Source organism: Protopterus annectens, chromosome 6.part0, assembly GCF_019279795.1.
Source record: "Protopterus annectens isolate FY-2018-M chromosome 6.part0, PAN1.0, whole genome shotgun sequence".
Lineage (NCBI taxonomy): Eukaryota > Metazoa > Chordata > Ceratodontiformes > Protopteridae > Protopterus > Protopterus annectens.
The window spans coordinates 1065259596-1065284937 of NC_056737.1; the positions used below are offsets into that span (position 1 = coordinate 1065259596).

The 25342-nt window shown below is 42.3% G+C and overlaps 1 protein-coding gene across 1 annotated transcript in view; it reads left to right on the plus strand.

The window, feature by feature from the left end:
• Positions 1 to 2067, plus strand: part of VIPAS39 (VPS33B interacting protein, apical-basolateral polarity regulator, spe-39 homolog) — a 1635849-nt gene extending 1633782 nt beyond the window's left edge. The window contains exon 21 of the mRNA XM_044074687.1: positions 1954 to 2067. Within this exon, the coding sequence (XP_043930622.1) occupies positions 1954 to 1974 (21 nt within the window). The 3' untranslated portion in view covers positions 1975 to 2067. The remainder of the gene's footprint in view (positions 1 to 1953) is intronic.
• Positions 2068 to 25342: the final 23275 nt, after the last annotated feature.

Genomic DNA, 25342 nt, shown 5'->3' on the forward strand with positions numbered 1-25342 from the left:
CAACAGTTCCTATCATTAGTAAATTATCTAAGTTTTTTTTTTTATTGCTTGCAGTTGAGAAATATGATTTTGTGAAGTTGCTTCCTGGGTGCTACAGAAATTGTGAATATCTGCAAACCACTACTTTTTGTTTAATGTCTGGGCTGCTAAGTCTGTGCTTTAAAACTAATTTTATGGATCTGTTGCAGTGATGTTAATTGTTACATTATGTAAAATGTAAGGATGTATGTCACTTGTTTAATCAAGACCACATATCTGATGTGTTTCATGTCTCTCATGCTGTGCTATAACTATCTCAGTAGATCTTACAATTTAAATGTATGTCATTTCTATACTTAGTATTTTGTATGATTGGTGCCTAGATCTGTACATTTCAGTCCTAATTTGATATAGAGCATCTTCTTATATTGCATCAGTATTTATTGACTTTCCTAATTTCTTTTATGCAGCTAAAGTATGTTACACTATGGCCATCTCCATGGCATACTGGGATAAAGCCCTAACTACTGTGCGGGCATCCCACGTTCATCTTGTAGATGCCTGTAAGAGCTAGCTAGAGAGGATGGGAGTGACGGGGGGGGGGGGGTAACCCTGGCTCGCCAAATGAGTAACACTTAGAGGGAACTCAAGTTATTCACACAATGGAGTTCAAAGTCAGTAGAGCTGATGCTACCACAGTTCATTTGCACTAGGTTGCAGTAGGATGTAGATGCAGGCTTCCCCTTGGGAGGTAGCAGCTGCAGGCTTGGAGGAGCTGCGAAGGGAGAGGAGGTTCTCCCAAAAGGAGAAGGTAGATTACCTCCAAGGAACAGTAAGTTGACCTGCTCCCTACTGCCTGACATTCACTGGTGAAGAGAGATTCTGATGGTGTTTTCTGGGCAAGAACAAAAGTAGGGCTTTCCCCTAGCCTGGGAATTAGGGTGTCCATATAAAAAATGTTACTATATAGTTAATCTCCTCACATGAAATGTAGAGGAAGGCATTTACAAAGATGATCAGATAATATCCAAGTACCTTGTAAAAACAAAGATGTGCATTAAAGTAATAATTTAGCAGAATAATTTCTGTGGTGCTAATACATGCTTCAAAATATGTGAGAACTTTGCAAATTCACTCCTAGGATTCTAGTGGCTCAGTTTAATACAGTATGATTATTTTTGATTTTATAGTTATTTATTTAAATTAACTGTAACTTGTGCATTTTTTGAGGTAGAACAAATAAGTCCCAATTCCAAAAAAACTTGCTCTCAGTGTAAGCGACTTAAACCAGTGTAAGGTACACTGGTTTATAAATCAGCCTTATACCAGAGTAAATCACGTACACCAAGAGCAAGTCTTTTGGAATGTGGCCCATGGTGTCTTTCACTGATGGTTTGTTTTTATAGTAAACTTTGTTTTCTGTACTGAAAAGTAAGTCAAAAGATGTGAAGGTCTAGTAGTATGCTGTGACTAACTGTATTGTTGTATGAGAAAATGTCATGTGGAGGAGCTGAAAGTTCAGGTTTGTACTATCCGCCAAGTAGATGAAACAGTTGACTTCTTGTTTTAGTACCATGACGTTTAGCTGGTGATAGTTACTAAAATAGTAAATCTGGTTGGGATAAGTGACAATGATAGCTCAGATGGCCTTATACACCACTGAGGCCTCTGTCCTCATGTGTTCTCTACAACTTGGACTTGACACCATCTTAATAACTGTGTTGCATTCGTTAAAGTGTAATGCAGCAGAAATTGATGCGTTCTTATGATGAAAAAGTAAAAGATCAAGAGAGCTTAAGACAATAATAAATCAAGAAATGAACTCTGTAAACAAATAGATGTTCTGATCTGACAGTCAGCTGTGCTTTAGATGTTGTTCCTTGTATGCATATGTGTTGTGTTGTGTGAGAAAACAAAACGTCTGAAAAATAAAGCAGAATTTCTTAGTCTTTTTTTTTTCTTGTCATTTTGCAGCAAATTCGATGGAAGAACTGAAATGGATGCAAACTCAGCGATGCTGAGATACACAGTAATTCCTTATATCAGCCAATAAAGACATTTTAATTAATAAATTAAGTTTATTTATGACCCTAGTCTCAAAACTTATTGTGTCAGATTATTGAAGCTTACATCTGTTTTGTATATGTATCTGTTTTCTAATTGCTGTTAGAAAAGTCTTTAGAAGGAATATAATCTTAGTAAATGTAGTTTATCTTTGTAGACATGGACTGAGTGATAAGCCTTGTCCACATTCACAATGCCAGTGGCAGGCTGGCTCTACCTTCAGCTGTGGCAGGTTTTCAAACTCTGCCTCCCCCTTGCACATTTTACATCACATGAATGCACATGTTCATTTGGATTTACTTTCCTGATTGTTGTAAACTATAAAACATCATTCATATTGCTGTAGCTATAATCCAACAATGATCGTGCCCATTAATTATACCTTTGATAGCAGTTAGAGACTTCTCTCTGACTCATTTGTAAAGAAAAACTGTGGCAGAGTAAAGTGTCTAACATTTTCTAAAGTTGTTCATTCTTTAGGGGCACACTTCATTTCTGCCTGCTGTTTGGCAATGAAATCCAGTAAAACATTTCATGCTCCTACACTTTTATTGTTACTGGTAGTACATGGAAGAGATGTAGCTCCATGCAGTATTATGAATTATGCCTGTGTCTCTCTGAACATAGCCTACATGTATTCTTGACATAACTTCTCAAGGTAAATTTCTTGGCATCCATGTCTCAAAAACATAAGTTTCAGAGAACTAATCATGATCCTTAATGTCTGATTATGATAAAAATGGTCAGAGTAAAGTACTCCAAGTTGCTTTACACAAGTACACAGTAATCCTGCAAAGACAGACTATGGATTGTTGAACCTGAGCATCACAGCAGGGCCAGACATCAGTTGAAACCTCACTGTAAACAGTGTATACCTCAGATGTCTGATTTTAGTAAAAAATAAAAAGTAGGAACACAGTAATTAATGTATTTCAAGTTTGCTCCACACAAGCACACAGTAGCCAAAGTATTCCATCTTGTTTAACCCAAATGCAAACTAGTCCTGCAAAGCCAGAGAGTTTACACTGAGCAAACAACAAGAGGGTAAGTTACTGTCATCCACAGACAGATCCCAATCCCCACCCAGCAATTGTAGCCATTTTGCTGTGTGTACATCTTATGTGATTGTGACAGAAAATAACACCTCTCAATATCTTAGAGAGAGAATCGGGAATAAAGCCAACAATAATGAGGGACAAAGCCCCAGAAATCAGTAACAAAGTTTAAATGTTGCTCTTTTATACTTAAAAAGTTGCTAGAACAGCAATATTTGCATTAGCATGCATTTTCTGAAGGATATGCCATAAGATTCAGGAAAAAAGTTCACCACTTGTCATAACTGCTTACCCGCATATTCTTAACAGTTATCTCAGTAGTGAGAAAATCTGATTCAGACACAGTTGTGGCTGCAGTAAGAAAAAATGTTTTAGTATGTTTATCACACACTAGCAACTACTAGTACTGTCACAAATAATGGTGGTAGTGTTCTACCTAGCAGTTCATGCATCTCATTGGCAAAGGCACCCCCTGCTCTTACACACACCCACACACACACACACACACACACACACACACACACACACACACACACACACACACACACACATCTGTCCAGCAAGAAACAAGCTCCCCTACAGTCATGGAAATGCTTACCTGTTCACCTATATTCAACAGAGGCACACACAGACTATCAGTTCCTTAACTAGCCCCCTAGTGTGACAGCCTAGACAGATACACGCTCATATATACACACGTGCAGTTTCATTCTTACCCCATAGACATACGCACACATACACTGACACCCTACACCTCCATGCGTCTCTGAACTTATCTGCATAACAATTTCTTTCATAGTAGTAAATGGGTGGCTGCTGTATTTTACTGATGTTCACTATTTCATCCACAGTGAAAGTTTATGCTGCCAACTGATTCACTGAATTGTTTGGCAATGGAAATTGGGAGCCACTGACATTTCCAGGGAATGAGCACATGGTAAAGTAACATTAGCTGCTCCCCTGGAATGCTGCATTATCATGCACCTCTGCTTGCGAGACCACCCTTCACACTACTACCCCCCACCACTAGTGGGAAACCTCAAGGCTCACTGTGGAGGGAGCAGCTATGTTAAAAACCCCCGTGATACGTCTTTCCAAATTCCAGCCATGAAGCCTGAAACTTAAATAGCTGTCATACTTAGTGACTGCAATTGTCAGTTACTTGCCAGAAAAAAAACACACATTTTAAGAACAAACCAAAAGTATGAAGCAGCATCAGAAGTATTCTGCAAAATCAGGGACAATTGAGAGCTACATAATTTCAGTTTTGTTTCACACAATTAGAAACCACACATGTTCTAATTTATTTCAAATACACACTAGTCCTGCAAAGCTTGGCATTTTACTGAGCAAATGACAAGCAGATAAGTTACTTTCATCAATGAAACAGCCTCTACTCAGCTGTTACAGTCACATTGTGTATGACTCATGTGACTGTGATAAGTACCTGTCAACATCTTAGACCAAGAATTAGGAACAAAAGACCCAAAATCAGGGACACATTTTAAATATTGCTCATTTATATTTAGTTGCTGAAAAACAGATTTTCCATTAGCTTGCATTTTCTGAAGGATGTGATGAAGTCTGAAATTCAAATGTCTTTATTACTTAGTAACTGCAATCATCAGAGCTTTGTCCAAAACCTACAAATTTTACGAGAGCAATCCAAAAAAAATGAGGCAAAATCAAGAGCATTCTGTGAAACTAGAGACAGATGAGTGTCTTACCTGACTGTGATTAAAAAAACTCTCAACCTTTTAGCCAAAGAATCAAGAATAATGGCAAAAATTAATGAAGGACAATGGCCTACAAAATAGTAGCAGATTCCTAGCATGCATTTCCATTGCTCACTCCCCACATCATGTTAAAATGGAGAGAGATGTTTTCTGGGTCTCTTGTTGCATTGATTTTAAATGCATTTGCTGGTTTTCAGTTGCAGGCAAACTTCTCAACCTGTTTGTTCAAGAATTCTGGACAAAGATAAAACCAATGGGGACAAAGGCCCCAAATCTGGGGGAAATTTTAAATGACACTTAACATAGCTGCCTTCAACCTTTTATCACCAAAATGTGGAACAAATGCCCAGCTCCATGGGATAGAGTGATGGAGCCTTTACTGTGACCCAAGATTGACTAGTGGCTTGGGTGCTGGAGAAAAATAAGGGGGAGAGATGAGAAAAAGTGGCATTGCTGGCTTACTCGCTCCTAGAGGGGAGGGGCTTCTGTCTGTGATAAAGATGCATCCTCATGATGGGGATTTGCCATAATCACCAGACAGATTTCCAGTAAAACTAAGGTATCGGGGGGGTAGAGCTTAAGTACATTGTATATGGTAATGTGCATGATGTCACTAGCTCTACCAAGTCATAGCATACCAAAAAAATTCTCCCTGGCATGCAGGGCCAGAATATATGATGCTGCAGGCTACTGTGTTTCACTTCCCATACCCAACCTTCAATTGGTGCAGTCCCAGCACTGGGGAATTATTCTGGGGGTGAATAAGTATAAATGAAATAGATGGGTAGTTGATGGTCAGCTGGGTTGCATATAAATGGGAGGCGAAAAAAGTGGAACACGTACTGACTGCTTCAACTAGCAACTTATGAGATGGTTAAAATGTGTTACTTCATAGGTATAAAATGTTCTTTTGATGAATTAATATGATCCACCATGGTTTACCATGGATGTCAGCTAAAAAAAAAATTCTTAGCTCTAACTGGGTTGGTCCAACTGAGCTAGAAGCCTATTTTCAGTGAAGACCTGAGGAGAAAAAGCTCCAGAAAATTACATACAAAAAAAAAAATAACATAGAACATAGAAAAATGTACTTTAAGATGTTCTTCATGCCTTACTGTTGCAGTCATCACATTTGGGTTATCACTGCCAGGGTAGCCCTCAGCCTGCCGGAATACCAGAGGCTTAGTATTTCTGCGTCGGTTGCTGTCGCTTCAGGACTGATGTCAGGTCGTCAGTAGTATAAAGTAAGGCAGCCGATGCCATTACATCAGTCTTTCTTGTCGTGGAGCCCGAAGCAGAAGCAATTCACACGAGTGCTGGTCGGCCGCTACCTGAGTTTCGTCTACCGAATTGAAGCTGAAGTTTTCTAAAGCTAAGTACCCCATTGGGGATCCTTTTTTCTTACACTAACCAATTTCAGAAAAAATTAACAATTATCTCGCCTATGGAAAGCAAATACCACACCGAGACTTTCATTCTTACTGCGTCACTTGCTTAGGCCCAGACCACAATGTCCCCTGCTGTTGCTTCTGTGCTTTGTTCAGTGCCAGAACTATTCATCATCTGGCCCTTTTTGTAGCTAGATATTTTTGCTTACAGTCCTCGAACTCTGATATGGCTTCGGTAAGCCATCTGACAGCCGATCATCCGAACAAACATAAAGATAAAGACAGACAGACCGCACAGGTCCAAACCTACCAACGGCACTCCCGTTAATCTAGTCATCAGTTCTCCGGTCCTCAGTGAGGTGCTTTCACAGCCCCTGATGCCTACTTCTGTGGATTCGCAGGCCGCTACCAAGACCCTTTCAGAGTCCGGTATGCCGCAAAACTCTTTTTCGACTAAGGATCCTGCGCTTGTCTCAGCATTGGATGGGTCTTTTGCTGCTGAGCAGGCACCGGCTTCCGAGGAAATCCTTCGCATTAACGATTCTCAACAAAAAACGTCTTCTTTCGCGACCAGGGTTCTTTCGAAAATTAACGAGTTTCTTAGGCCCAGGGTACGAACCACACCCAAGAAACCGATCCATTCTCAGGCACATGCTTCCTTGCCTCAGTCTCAAATGCTTAAAATGGCAGAAGACCTTATCATGCTGATCAGGGGAAGCAAAGCTACCCCTTCCAAAAGGAAAAGAGATCTGTCCCCTGTAGTTTTGTCTGAAGAAGAGTCAGATGACTCTGATGCTTCTGAATATGAAGACATGCAACCCCTCTCTACTTATGAGGATTCTGATGCAGGTGATTCCATCCCTTCAGCCTCTCCCCCAGAGGATTTTTCCTTTGGGGAAACTATACCTTAAGGGAGCATTTCCAATGGGAGAGTCAGGACTACCCTCTGTCTAAAAAGAGACTCAGGGAATTCTTAGATCTTCCACAGCACAGACCCTTGGCAATCCCCCCAGTACTGGATGTTGTGGAGGATGTTTTCCTGGAATCCAGCTTGACTCCTGACACCCTCCCTCCTGGACCCAGAAAACCAGACAGGTACTACAGAGTCCCTGACTCACACAAATTTCTTTTTAAAAATCCTACTGCTGACCCTGAGATAATTTCTCAAGGGCCTAAAGGAATTAAAGCAATTTCTGCTAAGAATCCCACCCCCTCAGATCGGGATTCCTGAGCACTAGAGAGATGGGGTAAGAAAAGTATACATCTCAGCTACTCTTGCTATCAGAGCATTAAATTGTCAGTTCCATATGCTAAATTTTCAGCAACATACCCTGGAACTCCTCAAACAAAAAATGTCTTCCTTTTCTAAGTGTACAGAATCTAAGGAGTTACAAGAGTTAATGCATTCTGCAGATCAAGTAACTAAACACACCTTGCACTGTGGTTTTGACACCCTAGAAGCTTCTTGCAGGGCAGCAGTCACTGGATCTGTCCTTAGAAGACATGCATGGCTTAAGGAACAGCCCTTGCCAGACCATGTCAGATCTAAATTGTTGGATGCTCCCTTGCCCAAAGACAACTTATTTGGCACTAAGGCAGAAGAGGTCTTAAAAAAGATGAAAGAAAAAACAAAATCTATGCAGACAGTTAAGGATTTCTTACAGGTTCAGCAGGCATTGTCCCACCAAGCACTGGTCCTTTCCTGCTTCCACTAGGCCAGTTTAGCCCAGACTCTGGGGAGCCAGACCCCCCAGACAGCAGCCACATGAAATGCAAACATCTAAGCAGTGGACTACTTCCATTTCAAAACCAGGGAGTTCTAAGCTACCCACCTATGGTAAGTACTCACAATGACTCACCTCCCCCACCTCCTCCCTCTGCCCACCTTCACTTTCCCCTAGGAGGAAAACTGTCATTTCACACAAGCACCTGGGCCACCATTACCAACGACCGCTGGGTTCTCAACGTAGTGTCCCAGGGATACAAATTTTCCTTCCACACCCTTCCAACTCCAAAAGGGTTCTCCGATCTACCTCCAAACCAATGGGCAGAGGCACAAAAGCAAGTCTTTTCCCTGCTCTCTATGTGGGCAGTAGAGCATGTTCCTGCAGAACAGAAAGGCCAAGGTTTCTACACCAGACTTTTTCTGGTACCCAGAAAAGAGGGCACCTGGTGCCCCATCCTCAATCTATCCATTCTAAACACTTTCCTGGTGATCCCAAAATTCAAAATGCTCACCCTCCAGCAGCTGCTACACATGCTGTCCAAGGATGCTTGGCTAGCCACCCTAGACCTAAAAGAGGCCTACCTCCACATTCCTATCAGGGAATCATGCAGAAAATATCTCCATTTCAGGGCAGGATCTCAGCAATTTCAGTTCTCTGCACTTCCCTTTGGCTTATCTACTGCTCCCAGAGTTTTCACAAAATGTCTGGCTCTGGTCATTGCCTTTTGCAGACAAAGGAATATCCAGATTTACCCATATTTAGATGACTGCCTAATTCAGGCAGACAACCAGGAAAAGCTACTGAAGCGCCTGGCCTTTGTAAAGTCCCTACTAACATCTCTAGGGTACACAGTCAACGAAAAGAAGTCCAAACAGATGCCCACCCAAAGGATTATATTCCTGGGAGCAAGCCTGGACACAGCATCCCAGATGGCAATCCTTACACCAGAAAAGCAAACTTTCCTGACAGCCTACTTCTCTCAACTAGCCACCAGACCACCCCAGCTATCTGCAAGGAAAATCCTGCAAGCTCTGGGGTTCATGGCATCTTGCATACTACTCATTCTGTATGCCAGACTGCATATGAAGAAACTTCAGTGGCACCTAAAAAGCCTTTGGTGTCAACACTGTCAAGACCTGAAGACTCTTATACCTATAATACCTTGCCTCAGAAAAGTTTTTCTTTGGTGGACAACAGCATGCTCCCACAACAAGGGACTACCTTTCTCACCACCGCCTGCCACCCAGACCCTCACCACAGATGCATCAGACTATGCCTGGGGTGCACACCTGGACGGCAGGTGCATACAGGGCCAGTGGAGCCCACAGCAAGTCCATCTACACATCAACCAAGAAGAGATGATGGCTGTCCAGCACGCCTTGATAACTTTCAAACCCCTTCTCTCCCCAGGGGCTCTCCTGATCAAAACAGACAACATCACTGTGATGTGGTATATCAACAAGCAGGGAGGGACTCACTCCTACCCTTTATGCAGGATGGTCATGACCCTTTGGCACACAGCCCCTGCCTTGCAACTCCACCTGTTAGCACAATTCCTAGCAGGTTCTCTCAACTCTCTGGCAGACCACTTAAGCAGAAATCCTCTGGACCCACATGAGTGGCAGCTCAACAGAAGAACCTTCACCCTAATAACCCAGAAATTGGGCACCCCGAGGGTCGACCTCTTTGCCTTTCACACCAACCATCAGCTCAGCAAATTCTGCACCAGAGAGCATCACTGCATGGCTTGGAAAGTAGATGCCTTGTCCTTCCCCTGGGTCAATTTATCTGTCTATGCCTTTCCTCCACTACCTGTCATCCCCAGGGTACTGCTCAAAATAAAGGAAGAAAAACCAAGGACAATTCTTATAGCTCCAGACTGGCCTCACCAGCATTGGCACCCTTTGATGTGCAGCCTGTCCCCACTGCCACCACAGCATCTTCCCCAGATTCCAAGCCTCCTGACCCAGAGGGAAGGGGACTCCATGCATCCCCAATTGCAGACACTCAATTTGGCAGCTTGGCTTATTCCGTAAACCTCGATCAAGCTGCCAACCTCAGTAAACAGGTTCTAGATGTTATACGTGAGGCCAGATGCCCTAGCACTAGAAAGTCTTATGCTGACAAATGGAAAATGTTCTGCACCTGGATTCAGGCTAAGGGAGAAAATATGGCACAGCCTTCCTTCCCTCTCATCCTGGATTACTTAGCTGACCTGCTACACAGTGGCCTCACTTTTTCCTGTATTAAAATTCATGCCTCTTCCATCTCTGTTCCTTTTCCCACTGAGCAGCACCTTTGATCAAACAGGTCCTAAGAGGGGGATAGCAACTCGAGGCCACCCAGAAGAGAACCAACACCAGCTTGGGACCTTAACTTTGTGTTGGAAAAGCTCACCCTGCCCCCCTTCGAACCAGCTTCTTTGACAGAGCTATAATTTCTCTCCTGGAAGACTTCTGGCCACCACTTCAGCCAGAAGGGTCGCCGAGCGGCAAGCACTCATGGCTATGGAACCCTTCATAATCTTCCATGGTGACAGGTTATCCCTCAGGACTAAGCAATCCTTCATGCCTAAGGTGGTGTCCAGTGTGGCTCTCAACCAATCCATTCATTTGCCCACCTTTTTTCCTAATCCCCAGAACGGGGGGGGGGTCCTGCCCTCTCTAGATGTGTACAGACAGCTCAGATTCTATCTAGACAGGACTAAATCCTTCAGAAAGTCTGATCAGTTGCTGGTTAGCTTTGCTTCAGGGGCAGAGGGCAAAGTCATCTCCAAACAAACCATTTCCAAATAGATAGCACACTGCATGCATTTCTGCTACAAACAACATGGTAAGCCTCCCTCCAAGGGGGGTCAGGACTTGCTCCACCAGAGCAGATTCCACCTCTGCAGTTTTCCTCAGAGGAGTCTCCACCAGGGACATCCTGGAGGCTGCCACCTGAGCATCTCTTCACACATTTACTAAACATTACCACCTGCCTCTCTTTTCCAAATCCAGGGCAGGGTTTGCCTCTGCAGTTTTGCAGGGCATCCTAACCAGCCGCTTGTTTCCTTGACTGTCTCCACCCATTTCCTCAGCTTTGGGAATCAACCCAAATGTGATGACTGCAACAGTGAAACACGAAGAACATAGTACAGTTCTGTACACCTACCATAAATGTAGATGTTTGAGTGTATTCATTGTTGCAGTCCTGGTTTCCCTCCCTCCATCCCCCTTTTTTATCTTCTCTTTCCTTACAAGGGACATATTGGTATTTTCTTTCTACTGGTGGGGTTTTTCCACCAGAACCGGGCTCCTACTTGGGGGCTCATGACAGGTTAGAGCAAGAAAAACTGATGTAATGGCGTTGGCTGCCTTACTTTATACTACTGATGACCTGACGTCAGTCCTGAAGCGACAGCAACCGATGCAGAAATACTAAGCCTGTGGTATTCGGGCCAGCCTAGGGCTACCCTGGCAGGGATAACCCAAATGTGATGACTGCAACAGTGAATACATTTGAACATCTACATTTATGGTAAGTGTACATAACTGTACTTTATACAATATAGTAAAACATAGTAACAATGAAAAGTAAAACAAGGAATATGCACAAAAAGTTAAGCAAAATACAGTTACGGCAAACAAATAGAATGACAAAAAAAACCTTGGTTTCTAAGTTGGCTGGTTCCTCTTAAATGTGTCAATGCTTCTAATTTCTAACATGATTGAGAGTTCTTCAAGGGATGGAGTTACTGGCATTACTATAAATAGACATGCCTGGATGCACTTGTGTAACTTTGCAAAACACTTTAAGATGCCCTTTGTAAATACCCATTTTGATAGCTCAACACACCTAAAGTGAAAGAAACAATTTCCAGAACTGAACAAAATAGAAAGACCCTTTTTGCCATTGGAATATAATTCTCTACCCCACAAAGGTCTTTTTCTAGGAAACAGAAAGGGGGTAAGAGACTATGGTTCTGTAAATACAAACCTTTTCCTCCTGAAATGTTTGGAGATAAAGTTACCCCCTCTGTCTAGGGGTAGGTCTAACAGAGGGCATTGACCATGCGGCAGAGGTGGGCCACAAAACTGAGCTGCAGAGGACATTTAACCAAGAAGACTTAACATACCAGAACAGTTGTCTGACTGCTGTTCTCTGGAAGCAGTAAGGAGATGTTTAAGTCTGCACCCTGATGTCCATTGAAATTCAAATGTATGCAGAGGATAAAAACAGAGGCTATTTCTTCCCCTTTTTATTCTCATTCCCCAAATTCAAAAAAAGTTGCCAAATGTTCCATCCTGTCAGAGATGAGCAGCATTCATAGAACTAGAAAAGCTGCTAAAGAAATGAGGCATCCAAGAAGTCCCACCGAACCAACAAGGGTCTGGAACTTACTCAAGATGTTTTTTGGTGGCCCCCCCAAAAAATGGGGAACTCAACCCCATTTTGGACCTCAGTCATCACAATCAATATGTTAAGCAAAGTTCTGAATGGTCATGGTTCAGTCCATTCTTCCACTTTGAAAGTGAATGATTAGCCGTGCTCCTTAAACCCTGCAGGATGCTTGCTACCATATCAAGATGGACAGGTGATCCAGTTTTCCCATTTCCAGCTTGAACCCAATCACTTCCAGTTCAGAACCCTGCCCTTTAGTTTCACCTCAGTTCCGTGGGTGCTCAAATGTACAGCAGTAGTCACAGCTTAACTCAGACTAGAAGGACTCCAGGTGTTCCCATATCTAGATGACTAGCTCATTTCCACCTCACAGAAATGTACTCATCCATGTAAGAGACTCCTTGCTCCGACTTTGTACATGGTTGGGCATCACATTGAACTCAGACAAGTCCAAATCCCTGCCATGTGTGATGTCCCTATTCTGGGCCAATGATCAAGGAGCCTCATTCCTCACCACTGACACCAGTGGGAAATGTTCACTATGAGAAAAATAGACACACACAGTATTTTCAAATGCAGCCCTCTGCACCAAGTACAGTTTCCCTTAAGAGCACACAGAGAATGCACACTCCAATCCTGGAGCTGGGCTTCCTCTCCAGGCCCCAAATAAGACTCCCCATGGACCACTATAGAGCTGAGTCCTTAGCCAGGTGTTCCAAGCCAAGTCCTCCACCACCTGCTTGGTGAAATCTGTGCTCTCAGTGTCCCTGTTCAAAGTAACTGTCACACACACTCTTTGAGATTTGATTTTTGCGTGCGCACGCACACACCTGGGAAAGGCTGGCACAGCTTCCCCATTCTGCCACCTCAACCCAGAATATAAGGTAGATTTACTGCCACCAGAACATCTGAAGCCAGCTACTTTAAGGATCTTACCGGGGTACCCAATTACACTTATTATAATTAATATTTATACAAGTGATACTGTTTAGCCAAGCAGCTAGACTTTCAGGAACATGGTGCCACAGTGCCACTAAATAAATGCAAGTACTCTCATAAGTTAAATATTTTCTAAAAGACCAGCCACAATGAAAGGTTTAGATATATTTAATAAATAAAAACATGAAAATACTGAATATCTATTTACAATAAACATCAGAGTTTCAAGCACAGGAAATATAAAAAAACAACAGCAGAGATGGAAAGACTCAGACAGATACAGAAAAAAGCAACATTTAGCTAACCTCGCACTATTTTTTTAACTGACTGAAGAATTACATTTTCCTAGTTATTTACTAAAGCAAGGCAAGATGAAAGTGGATCAAGTCCAAAAACAGAGTGCACTCCTCACATCTCTCACTAGTATTCAATACAATTTCAGTGCTGGCTACACAATGACATCACATCTGGTCACATGACTCTGGGGTTTACACAGTACCCTGTCACTAGAAACCGAGCCAGAATCTGGCATTGGTGTGTCACAAAACACATACAGAACTTTAGCTAAGGTTTTTTACATCATCTGGAAACTGTAAAATATTCCAGCACTTCCACCCTTCCTGCAGAAGATAACAAGCCATTCTCTGGCACCCTAGAGTAGTTAGTTCACTACTAAGGACAATAGAGCAGGATCCCAGACCAGGCTTTTCACAGACATTGCGTCTCTGGCTGCATTATGGCCTTAAACAAAGTCATTTGATTTCAGGCTGTTTTTCTTAAGGTTAGCTGGGCTGATCATAACCCTTCCCTTCCAATATTCTCTGTTAAAATATATACATTTCATCAGTTATAACAATACAGTCTGACATACATGTATATTTCTTTTCTGTCTAGCAGGACCTATTGTTGATATATTTTTAACAAGCAACTTTACAAATACATTTTAACACAAGCATCTATACAAATCAGTTTGATATTCAAATGACATATAATTCTTTACAAAACTCCAGCTGCTTAGCCATATCCCTCAACATCATGGACCAACTTGTCAGCTCTGCTTAATATCATCAGTGTGAGAGTTAAGTCACAGGCAGGCAAACCTTTGGAGCTGAATACAGATGTTCATAGCCAGCCAGACAAAACCAGTGGATATATATGTTGTTTTTGAATATGCATACACACTTTAAATAAATTAGTTATATTTTCATTAATTATAATCAGTAAATATGTTCAAGTTTGTAAAAAAAGTAAAAAAAAAAAAGAAAAGTAATGCTATAATATCACTGACCAAACTGTTTACCAAGAGGTGTGTCATGCAAAATTCACTACACTGCTGTTCTTAGGCAAAAGTGCTAGGATTTTCTACACCTGGTTAAATAATCTCACTAGAAGATCTGGAGATTCAACATATGTTTATGCCTCCAGGCACACTGTTAGCACACTACCTATCATGGGTTGTATATAGATTCCTTGCAATCTCTACACCTTTGTCAGTGGGAGTTATATCCAGTTCAATACATTTCTGCCCATTGAGCTGTGTGCAAAAGTAGGGAGAATTTCTTATGGGGAGCACAAGGCAAGACAAATTTTGGGAAATGCTTGTCAAATTAGTAGTGTGAATGTATGTGTGGGCAGTATGCAATGGCAGATTATAATGGGGTGTTTTGGGCAGACCCCTGGGGCCCATGACTTCGGGGGGGGGGCTACTACAGCAGTGAGCACCATGAATCTCAGCAAAGTTTTTGATCATTTGAGATAATGTTGTTATGTTCAGCACATAAACTAATCCACACTGGAAATGAGTTTATGTGATGTGCCTAACAATGGCTAACTTCATTTTTTAAGCATTTAAATGCCATTCTGAATATTTGATTGCACTCTAGAGGTTGAATCAGTTTGCACATGTGCAAGTATGTGCTGCTCATGACCTGCGATGTGAATCAATGAGCAAGTTGTCAGCAGAGCCTTGAGTGATGATGGTTGAAGGAAACTGAGACTTATATACCTGCATGGTTGAAGGCATGTAAACCAATTTCTCAGAATCTCCTGGATTTTATTTACTTTGTATTTTTGTTTGGTTTCTTGTAAAATAACTTATGTCACATCATTGAGGATTGCAGTTACTGCTGTCTGTGTATCTGCCTGCACATTGCAACCATACTTCTCAGCTGTCCAGACTTTTGCAAATCAGTGGTTTTGTTTCATACTTTTGCTTTGCTGTTTATTAAATTTTAAATTTTCAGGAAAATCATTGAGGATTATAGTTAATAATGACAGGCATTAATTTCATACATATAGTTCAAAAAATGCATGTTGATGCAAACGTGATAGTTATGTACTCACCATAATGATGGATCTGCATCGTCTGCTTCCAAACTTTCTCAATGGATGGGTCTTCGAATTAAACTTCAAATCTGAAATTGACCACTCAAGATCTTGGATCCAAAGCTCAGCCGCATCCCCTTACCCATAATATCTTGCAAACCTTAACATTACCTCAGATCTAGTTTGGGAAAAAGAAACATATAACTTCACTGTAATAATACTAAAAATGGTAGAGATACAAAAAAAAAAAAATCATACGCTTACCTGGAGTTAAAAGTGCACTTGAAGAGCCTTAAGCACAGGTCATTTGTCATACCAGAGGTAGAGGAACAAAGAATTCCATAGTCAGGTGGGGGAAATGTGGGTGGGTAGTTGAGGAAGAACAGAAACAGGCAACACAGATATATCATTATGGTAACTACATAAATTTCATATCTGATATTGTCTCTGCTGTACATTCCTCAATGCATGAGATAGTCCCCTGCTAATGAAACCTTTGGATGGTCTCATGGAAGGTTACTCTGGAGGACAGCTGAACCAAAAGCTGCTCTACCTCTAGAAAGTAAATCCAGTTTATAATGGGATATGAAGGTATGATCATTAAATCAAGTGGCAGCTGCACAAATATCATCCATAGTGGCTCTTGAAAAGAAAGCAGTAGAAGTCGCCACAAATCCAGTGGACTGAGCTCTAATGGGCTTGGGTAAGGCCAATCCTTTTCTTTGTAAAGGTGTAATGCAACCAAAATAACTACCTTGATATGGTAACTTTATAAACTACATGATTGAGTTTGGTTGCTGAAAAGGACACAAAAAGTTGATCAGACTTCCCAATGTCTATCTCAAAAGTTCTAGAAAAGTGTATCAACTTCTACCCTAACTCACAGACAACCACCTACTTACCCCCACACAATATGATTTTAGATGTGGACACAGTACCACAACCGCTCTCCTCTCATTCCTCAAAACCATCAACAAGGCCTTTGATTCCGGGTGTCTAGTGTCCACCCTGCTTCTGGACTTATTCAAGGCCTTTGACACTATCTCTCATAACCTTCTCCTATCTAAACCTATCTCACTCTTCTGTCAACTGGTTTTCTAGTTACCTCTCTTGACAGACAACAAGCTGTCAAATGGGGAAAAAAAGCCATCTCTTCCTTCCTTAATACACCTACAGGCATACCTCAGGTTTCCATATTGAGTCCCCTCCTGTTCAACATTTTCATACCAAAACATTCCTAGTGCTAAACTGATTGAATATGCAGATGACTGTATGATCATCTGCTCCACCACTTCCACCTCCACTCTCTTAAAACTAACTCAGGATGCTTTCTCTTATACTGAAGGTTGGATGATAGGCAACCACCTATCACTCAATGTATCAAAAACTAAAATTATTTTCCCCTTCAAAAAGTACCATTATAGACAAGAACTCATTCTCCATTACTAGTCAAAACAATACCTCTCTCGAGGTAGCCTCCCATGTAAAGCTTCTAGGAGTCCTTATTGATGAACAGTTAAACTTTTATACCCACCAACTAACCAATATAAAGAAAACCCACCAGAAACTAGGCATACTCTACCGCCATAACCGCTATATCACTCCAACTACTAAACTTGTACTCTCTAACACCTTCCTTCTCTCTTATATGGTGCCCCACTTCTTACCAACCTTCAACCTTCAATCTTCAATAAAAACAAAACTATCCTCCTGTTATAACAACATTTCTAAGTTTGCTACTGGCGTTAAATCCTCCTCCCATCATTGCAATGCCCTACACAAACTAAATTGGCTCGAACTTCCCAACTATCTTACGTACATTCAACTTACTCTTGCCCATACACTCATCTTTAATCTATCTGCCCCTCCCTTGCCGCCTCCTTCAAAATACACCTACCCAACAGACTTCTAAGATCCAATAACCAGAATTTGCTTGAACTGCACAAGCCTGCTTGCCATCCAAGCAAACATCTACTATCCTTTTTCCTAGCTCATCTCTGGAACTCCCTGCCACCTCTTATTTGTACTACAGACAACCACTCTACCTTTAAGATCCTGCTTCATTCCCATCTCAAAACCCTCTGGGAATGTTCCTGCTCTCATCCTGACTCACCTCTTTTTTCCCCACTTCTCACACTCCTTTACTACTTCTCTTCATCATACTGAGCTTCTTTGACTAATGCCATCTTCATTTTTCCTCATTTGCTCGTACTCTTGCTGTACCTTTTTTTCTTATTATTGCCACACCCTTCTTACATTCAACAATTAACACCTCTTATCCCCTATCCTACTTTAACGCTGCTAAGATTTCATATAAAACTGTAATGTCATCCCTGTGTTATTTCACATTGTAACAAATCTAACAGGAATATGCACCAATGGATTTTTCTTATTTTAATTGACTTATTTATGTGTGTGTGTGATTTTACCTTTTGCTGTTTTGACTGTATTTTCACTGCAATCGTGAATTTTTGGTTATGTTGTATAATACCATCATTCTTCACTAGTTTTACATAAATGTAAATGCATTGTCTTCATATTATATTCATGAGCTTTTCTCCACGGGACTCCTTTGAAAATGGGCTCTTCTTGGTCCAATTGATTTTCCCAGTAAACAAGCTGTAAAATAAATAAATGTCTTTAGTGTGGTGAATGTAGATAAATAGTTATTGATGAACATCTAGCAGATGCAGCATGTATTCTCCTTTATTGGAAAAATTAGGGAAGAAAAACAGGAGTTTGATGGTCTGATTTAAAGAAGCCTTGGTAGCTACCTTGGGCAAGAATGAATGACTGGTTCCTAAGGAAACTCTGTCCTTGTGAAAAATAATGTAAGGAGGCTTGCAGAAGAGAACATGGAGCTCTGATATCCCTCTGGCAGAAGTAATTGCTACCCAAAATGTTTTCCACATTAAGAACTTAAGATCCACCTTAGCTGCAGGTTCAGAAGGGGATCTTGTCAGGGCTTGAATAATAAAAATAATAATGTCCCAAGGAGGAGCAGGCTCTCTAAGGGGGTTTCTGAGAAGGAAAGTACCTCCTGAAAGACTTTATATAATATGAGGGAGGCAATAAGGGATTGATTTTCTCCATTGTGAAAATTTGAAATAGAAGCTAACTGGACTTTGATAGTAGAGCAGTTGTCACCATTTTAAAAAACAGAAGCTAGAAAAGCTAAGACCACTGGAGGGGAAGTCAAAAGGGGGTCTAAATTTCTCTGAGAGACACAAATAGAGAACTTTTTAAATTTGCTTTTGTAAGTTTTTCTGGTAGAAGGTCTCTGAGAAGATGTTAGGATGTGGACTACTTGGGAGGACAACCTGGATTGACTAGCCATCATTAGAAGTGGAGAAGTCAAGTGGTTAATTTGAGGGCTTGAATGACTGCAAGAGGCATGCTAGATAGGTGAGAAAGGAGGTCTGGGTTGGGATAGCAACCACATGGGGTTCTTCAGATGCAGCCAGAGGTAGGAATACCGCACCTCTAGATGCCAAATAGGAGCAATGAGGCTCACCATGACCTTCCTCTGTAATGCTTTCTGTAGAAATTTTGATATGACAGGTGTCAGAAGAAAGGCACAAAGGAGACCAGAGGGCCAAATCTGGATCATAGCATCCCTCAATGACTTCCCCCTACAGGGGGATTAAGACAAAGATCCTGATGCATTTGGTATTGTGGGAAGAAGCAAATAGATTGCAGCAAGGTTGGCCCCAGTGGCAGAAGATCAGCTCTGCCATCTTTCATTTGAGGGATCATTCATGAGACAGGATGATAGATCTGCTCAACCTGTCTGCTAGAACACTGGATTTCTTCAGAATGTGCATTGCTAAGAGAAAGTGGCTGGAAGATACCACCCACTGTCAAACCCTCGTGGCTTCTCAACATAGCAGGTATGAATGGGTTCCCCTCATTTGCTGATGTACCAGACTACTGGCATATTTTCAGTCTGAACAGATATCAGCCCTTGAGGAAGGGAGTCCTAAAAGGCCTACAATACTAGAAGAACTGCTTTCATATATAGAATGTTGATAAGTAGAATGTTCTCAGAGGGGAACCATGTGCCTTGGATTGCCCTTCCCCTGTAGTGTCTTCATCCAAACTGGGAAGCATTCATGGTCACTGTGGCTTTGGGTGGAAGAATGAAAGGGAGACCTTATAGTACCATAGTAGATTCAAGGCACTGGCAAATGTGTGTCCTGTAAATGTTCAACAGAATTACTTGGAAAGTCATTGTGTGATGTCTGACAGACCACTGCACTGCTAGGGTCCACTGAAGTACTCCCACATGGTACCATGCAAGAGGAACCAAGGTAATGGAAGCAGCCATCAAACCCAGCAATTGAACAGCCAATTTTGCAGTTGGTTTCTGGCAGGAGAGAACCTCTTGGGCATGGTTGTAAAGAACAGATAATCTGTTCTGATGGAGTCCTGGTAGTGCCAGAAGTACCAGGGGGAGTAGGGCAGTGCATGTGTAACACATGCTAGCACAGCTAGCTAGAGCTTTGTAAAGAATTATATGTCATTTGAATATCAAACTGATTTGTACAGATGCTTGTGTTAAAATGTATTTGTAAAGTTGCTTGTGTTAAAAATGTATCAACAATAGGTCCTGCTAGACAGAAAAGAAATATACATGTATGTCAGACTGTATTGTTATAACTGATGAAATGTATATATTTTAACAGAGAATATTGGAAGGGAAGGGTTATGCTCAGCCCAGCCAAACTTAAGAAAAACAGACTGAAATTAAATGACTTTAAGGCCATAAATGCAGCCAGAGATGCAATGTCTGTGAAAAGCCTGGGCTGGGATCCTGCTCTATTGTCCTTAGAAGAAAACTAATTGCTACTCTAGGGTGCCAGAGAATGGCTTGTTAGTTTCTGCAGGAAGGGTGGAAGTGATGGAATTCTTTTACAGTTTCCAGATGTAATAAACCTTAGCTAAAGTTCTGTATGTGTTTTGTGACATACTAATGCCAGATTCTGGCTCCGTTTCTAGTGAGAGGGTAGTGTGTAAACCCCAGAGTCATGTGACCAGATGTGATGTCATTGTATAGCCAGCACTGAAATTGTATTTGAATACATGTGAGAGATGCGAGAAGTGCACTCTGTTTTAGTACTTGATCCACTTTCATCTTGCCTTGCTTTAGTAAATAACCAGGGAACTGTAATTCTTCGGTCAGTTAAAAAAATATAGTGAGGTTAGCTAAATGTTGTGCTTGAAACTCTGGTGTTTATTGTAAATAGATATTCAGTATTTTCATGTTTTTATTTATTAAATATATCTATACCTTTCATTGTGGCTGGTCTTTTAGAAAATATTTAACTTATGAGAGTACTTGCATTTATTTAGTGGCACTGTGGCTCCATGTTCCTGAAAGTCTAGCTGCTTGGCTAAACAGTATCACTTGTATAAATATTAATTATAGTAAGTGTAATTGGGTACCCTGGTAAGATCCTTAAAGTAGCTGACCAGGTGTTCTGGTGGCAGTAAATCTACCTTATAGTCTGGGTTGAAGTGGCAGAATGGGAAAGCTGTGCCAGCCTTTCCCAGGTGTGTGTATGTATGTGTGTGTGTGTGTGTGTGCGCACGCACGCAAAAATCAAATCTCAGAGTGTGTGTGACATTTACTTTGAACAGGGACACTGAGAGCACTGATTTCACTGAGGAGGTGGTGGAGGACTTGGCTTGGAACACCTGGCTAAGGACTCAGCTCTATAGTGGTCCATGGGGAGTCTTATTTGAGGCCTGAAGAGGTTGCCCAGCTCCAGGATTGGAGTGTGCATTCTCTGTGTGCTCTAAGGGGGAAACTGTGCTTGGTGCAGAGGACTGCATCTGAAAATACTGTGTGTGTCTATTTTTCTCACAGTGAACATTTCCCACTGGTGTCAGTGGTGAGGATTGAGGCTCCTTGATCATTGGCCCAGAGGAGGGACATCACACATGGCTTTGAATTTTATCACTTGCAAAAGGGGGATTTGGACTTGTCTGAGTTCAGTGTGATGCCCAATCATATACAAAGTCGGAGCAAGGAGTCTCTTACATGGATGAGTACATTTCTGTGGGGTGGAAATGAGCTAGTCATCTAGATATGGGAACACCTGGAGTCCTTCTAGTCTGAGTTAAGCTGTGACTACTGCTGTACATTTGAGCACCCAGGGAACTGAGTTGAAACTAAAGGGCAGGGTTCTGAACTGGAAGTGATTGGCTTCAAGCTGGAAATGGGAAAACCTTCTGGATCACCTGTCCATCTTGATATGGTAGCAAGCATCCTGCATGGTCTAAGGAGCATGGCTAATCATTCACTTTCAAAAGTGGAAGAATGGATGAAACCATGACCATCCAGAGCTTTGCTTAACATATTGATTGTGATGGCTGAGGTCCAAAATTGGGTTGACGTCCCCATTTTTTTTTTTGGGGGGGGGGCACCAAAAAACATCTTGAGTAAGTTCCAGGGCCTAGTTGGTTTGGTGGGACCTCTTGGATGCCTCATTTCTTTAGCAGCTTTTCTAGAGGGAAGTGGTCAGGTCTACAGTTAAGATACATCTAAGGAGTAGCTCTCCAGCTTACAGCACTATGAACTGGGGATATGGGCCTGGTGCTATTAAGCCATTAGAGAAGCCTTCATAGAGCATGTGTGTGCGTATGAATGAACTGGGAGGAGGCAACATAGGTCCACATGGTAATGCAAGTACCCATTTCAGCCATCATTAGGTGGGGTAAGGGTTCATAGGTTGGTACTAGGCTATCAGCCCTAAGGCCTATGCAAGCCTAGCCATAACAATTCCCTGGAAATTTCTTCCCACAATATTTACTTCTCTGGGCCCCTGTCTAGCAGGGCGACTGACATGATCTCCGGGGTGAATTTACCAGCTCCCATCCAATCATCAAGGTTCCTTTTGAAGAGGGCCAATGAGGCGCTCTGCTTGACATGTATGGGCAGTCTATTCCAGAGTATGGGGAGTCTCTGGGTCAGGAACCTATCCCTCCAGCATGTTTTGTTCATTGTGATAAGGTTTAGATCCCTGGAGCGTGCGTCTCTGAGGGATTGGGATTTCTTTAAGTGGAGCATGTCCAACAGCTCAGGGTTTGACATGACCTTGTATGTTAAGCAGAGATTGCCTCTGAGTAGACGATATGCCACAGAGTATAGCTGGAGTTTTTTTAGATGGTCAGCATATGGCATCTGCTTTAGGCCTGTGATTCTTTTAGTGAGGTATTTCTGTGGCCTTTCCAGCTGTGGCAAATGTCGTGTGAGGTACATACCAAATGGGGCATTATACTCTATAATGGGGCTATTGAGGGAGGAGTACAGTGGGACAATGACCTCCTTTTTTCTGGGTGAAAAGCCCTTAGTGATGAGGTGTGCCACATAGAAGGATTTCCTGACTGTTGTGGCGATGTGGTTATCGAAAGTGAGACCACTATCCACTTGTGTCCCTAAGTCTCTCATCACACTTTCGATGTTTAGTGTCCTGCCACCTATGTGGTGGTACATGTTTTTTTTCCAAAGGGGATAACTATACATTTCTTGGCATTAAGCTTGAGCCCATGGCTCTGGCACCAGGCATCTATTTCTGTAAGGCCCTTTTGTAGAATATCCACATCATTTGGGGATTCAGTAATGGCTCCCAGTTTGCAGTCTGCAAACTTTGTTAGCCAGAGTCGCTTAGTGGTGGCCTGTACTTCAGAGAAGTCGATGACAAACAAGAGTGGTCCCAGGCCTGAACCCTGAGATACTCCACTTGTCTGGAGCTGGATTTGGAGTCGGCTACTTTTACAGTCTGGGTTCTGTCAGTAAGCCAGTTGGCAACCCATCGAGTGATGTAGGGATTTATGCCCAGCTTAGTAAGTTTATCTATGATTCCAGAGTGGGGGATGGTGTCGAAGGCCTTGGCGAGGTCCAGATAGGCTGTGTGGACCGCCTTACTCTCGTCCACAGCTCTGGGGACCAATTCAAAGAAGTCAGTCAGACTCAGGAGACAAGATTGACCCTTCGTAAACCCAAACTGGGTGGGGTCCAGTGTTTGAAGGTTGCCGATGTCTTTTGTTTTATAAATTCCATGATAATGCGTTCCATGCCCTTGCAGATCAGGCTTGTCAGGCTGATGGGATGGTAGTTCCCGGGATCCAAGGCAGATCCTCCTTTGTGGAGGGGGATAACTGTAGCTGTGCGCCACTCAGTGGGCACGAAGCCTGAGGTGAGGCTATGATTAAACATGACACTTAGGTGGGGTGCCAGTTCATTTTGTAGTTCATGTAGTACACAGCCTGGGATGTCATCTAGTCCCATGGATGCTGTATTCTTAGCTTTGGATAGTGCTGTTTCTACCTGTGTGGCTGTGATTATCGGAATTTGTCAATCTTTTGGTATTGAGATGGGCCCTTTAGGGGGTGAGAGGGGGGATGAAGTTGGCACTAAATCGATCTGCCTGGATATTGGCAATATCCTTGGTATCAGTATATTTAATGCCATTCTGTTGTAGCTCAGAGCAGATCTGAGCATTGCCATTTAGATTCTTGACATAACTATAGAATGCCTTGTGGTTATCTTTGGAATCTATTTTCATAACTAGCTTTTGAGGATTTTATGAGGGATCTCAGCTTCTTACTGAGGCTGGTGAGGGAGTTTTTTGCATCCTGGGATTTTCCTCTTTTTTGGAACAGTTTCTTCCTTCTGTTGTATAGTTTGTTTATAGCAGGGGACCACCAGATTGGCTTCCTTTTTTTGGAGAAGAGCATCTTGGTTCTATTTGGGATGGCACAATTCATGCACAAGTGGATGTGCTCGTACAGTGCCTTAGTGTAGGATTCTGCAGTCGGACTTCCAGATCCCATCTGCATGGGTGTTGTGAAGTTTGTCACTTCTGACTTCAGTAGCATGAAGTTGGCTTTGGAGAAGTTTTTTAAGGAGGTTTCCTTACTGGGGGGGGGGGGGGTGGGATGTGGATGTCAAGAGTGATTTGCTTATGGTCAGACCTGACCAATGAGGGGGTGACCACTGGTGTGGAGCATCTATCTCCCATGTTGGTAATGACCAGGTCTAGGATATTGGAGCCCCTAGTGGGACAATGGATTAGTTGATCTAGGGCATTGGAATTTATGAATTCCAGGAACCGTTGGGAAAAAGAGTTGGTACCCGAGTAGGTTCCCAATTAATGGCAGGGTAGTTGAAATCACCCAGTATTAGGGTGTTTGGTTGTATCTTAATATTTTCCAGTATGTTTAGGAAGGTGTAGTGAGAATCTTGGGGTATGGTGGGGATCTGTAGCAAGCTACAGTTTGGATTGCAGTCTTACCTAGTGTTAGTTGCACCTGGAGAATTTCAGATGCATTGTGTTGGGCAACTAGCCTGGTGTGTGAATATCCTTGGTGAATATGGATACTCCTCCACCTTTAGTGTTTCGGTCTTGGTTTTGTGGCTGAAATGTGTGGTAAGAATTGTAGCTTGGTATTGCAGGGATGCTCTCTGGAGCCTTAAACCAGGTCTCAGTCACTGCACAGATGTCAATGTTCTCCATTTTTAGGAGTGCCTCCAGAGAGTGCATTTTGAGGTTTAGACTTCTAGCATTGAGTAGCATTACCTTCAGATTTTGCATGCTTGTATCTGTTACGGTGGTGGTTTTATCCTTTGAACCTTGTCTAAAAAAGGCACTATAGGGGTGGCAAGAGCTTTAGCCAGTAACCTGCATCCCAGGGGTGACAGGTGCAGACCATCTCTGGCAAAGCATCGTGGTTTGTTGATC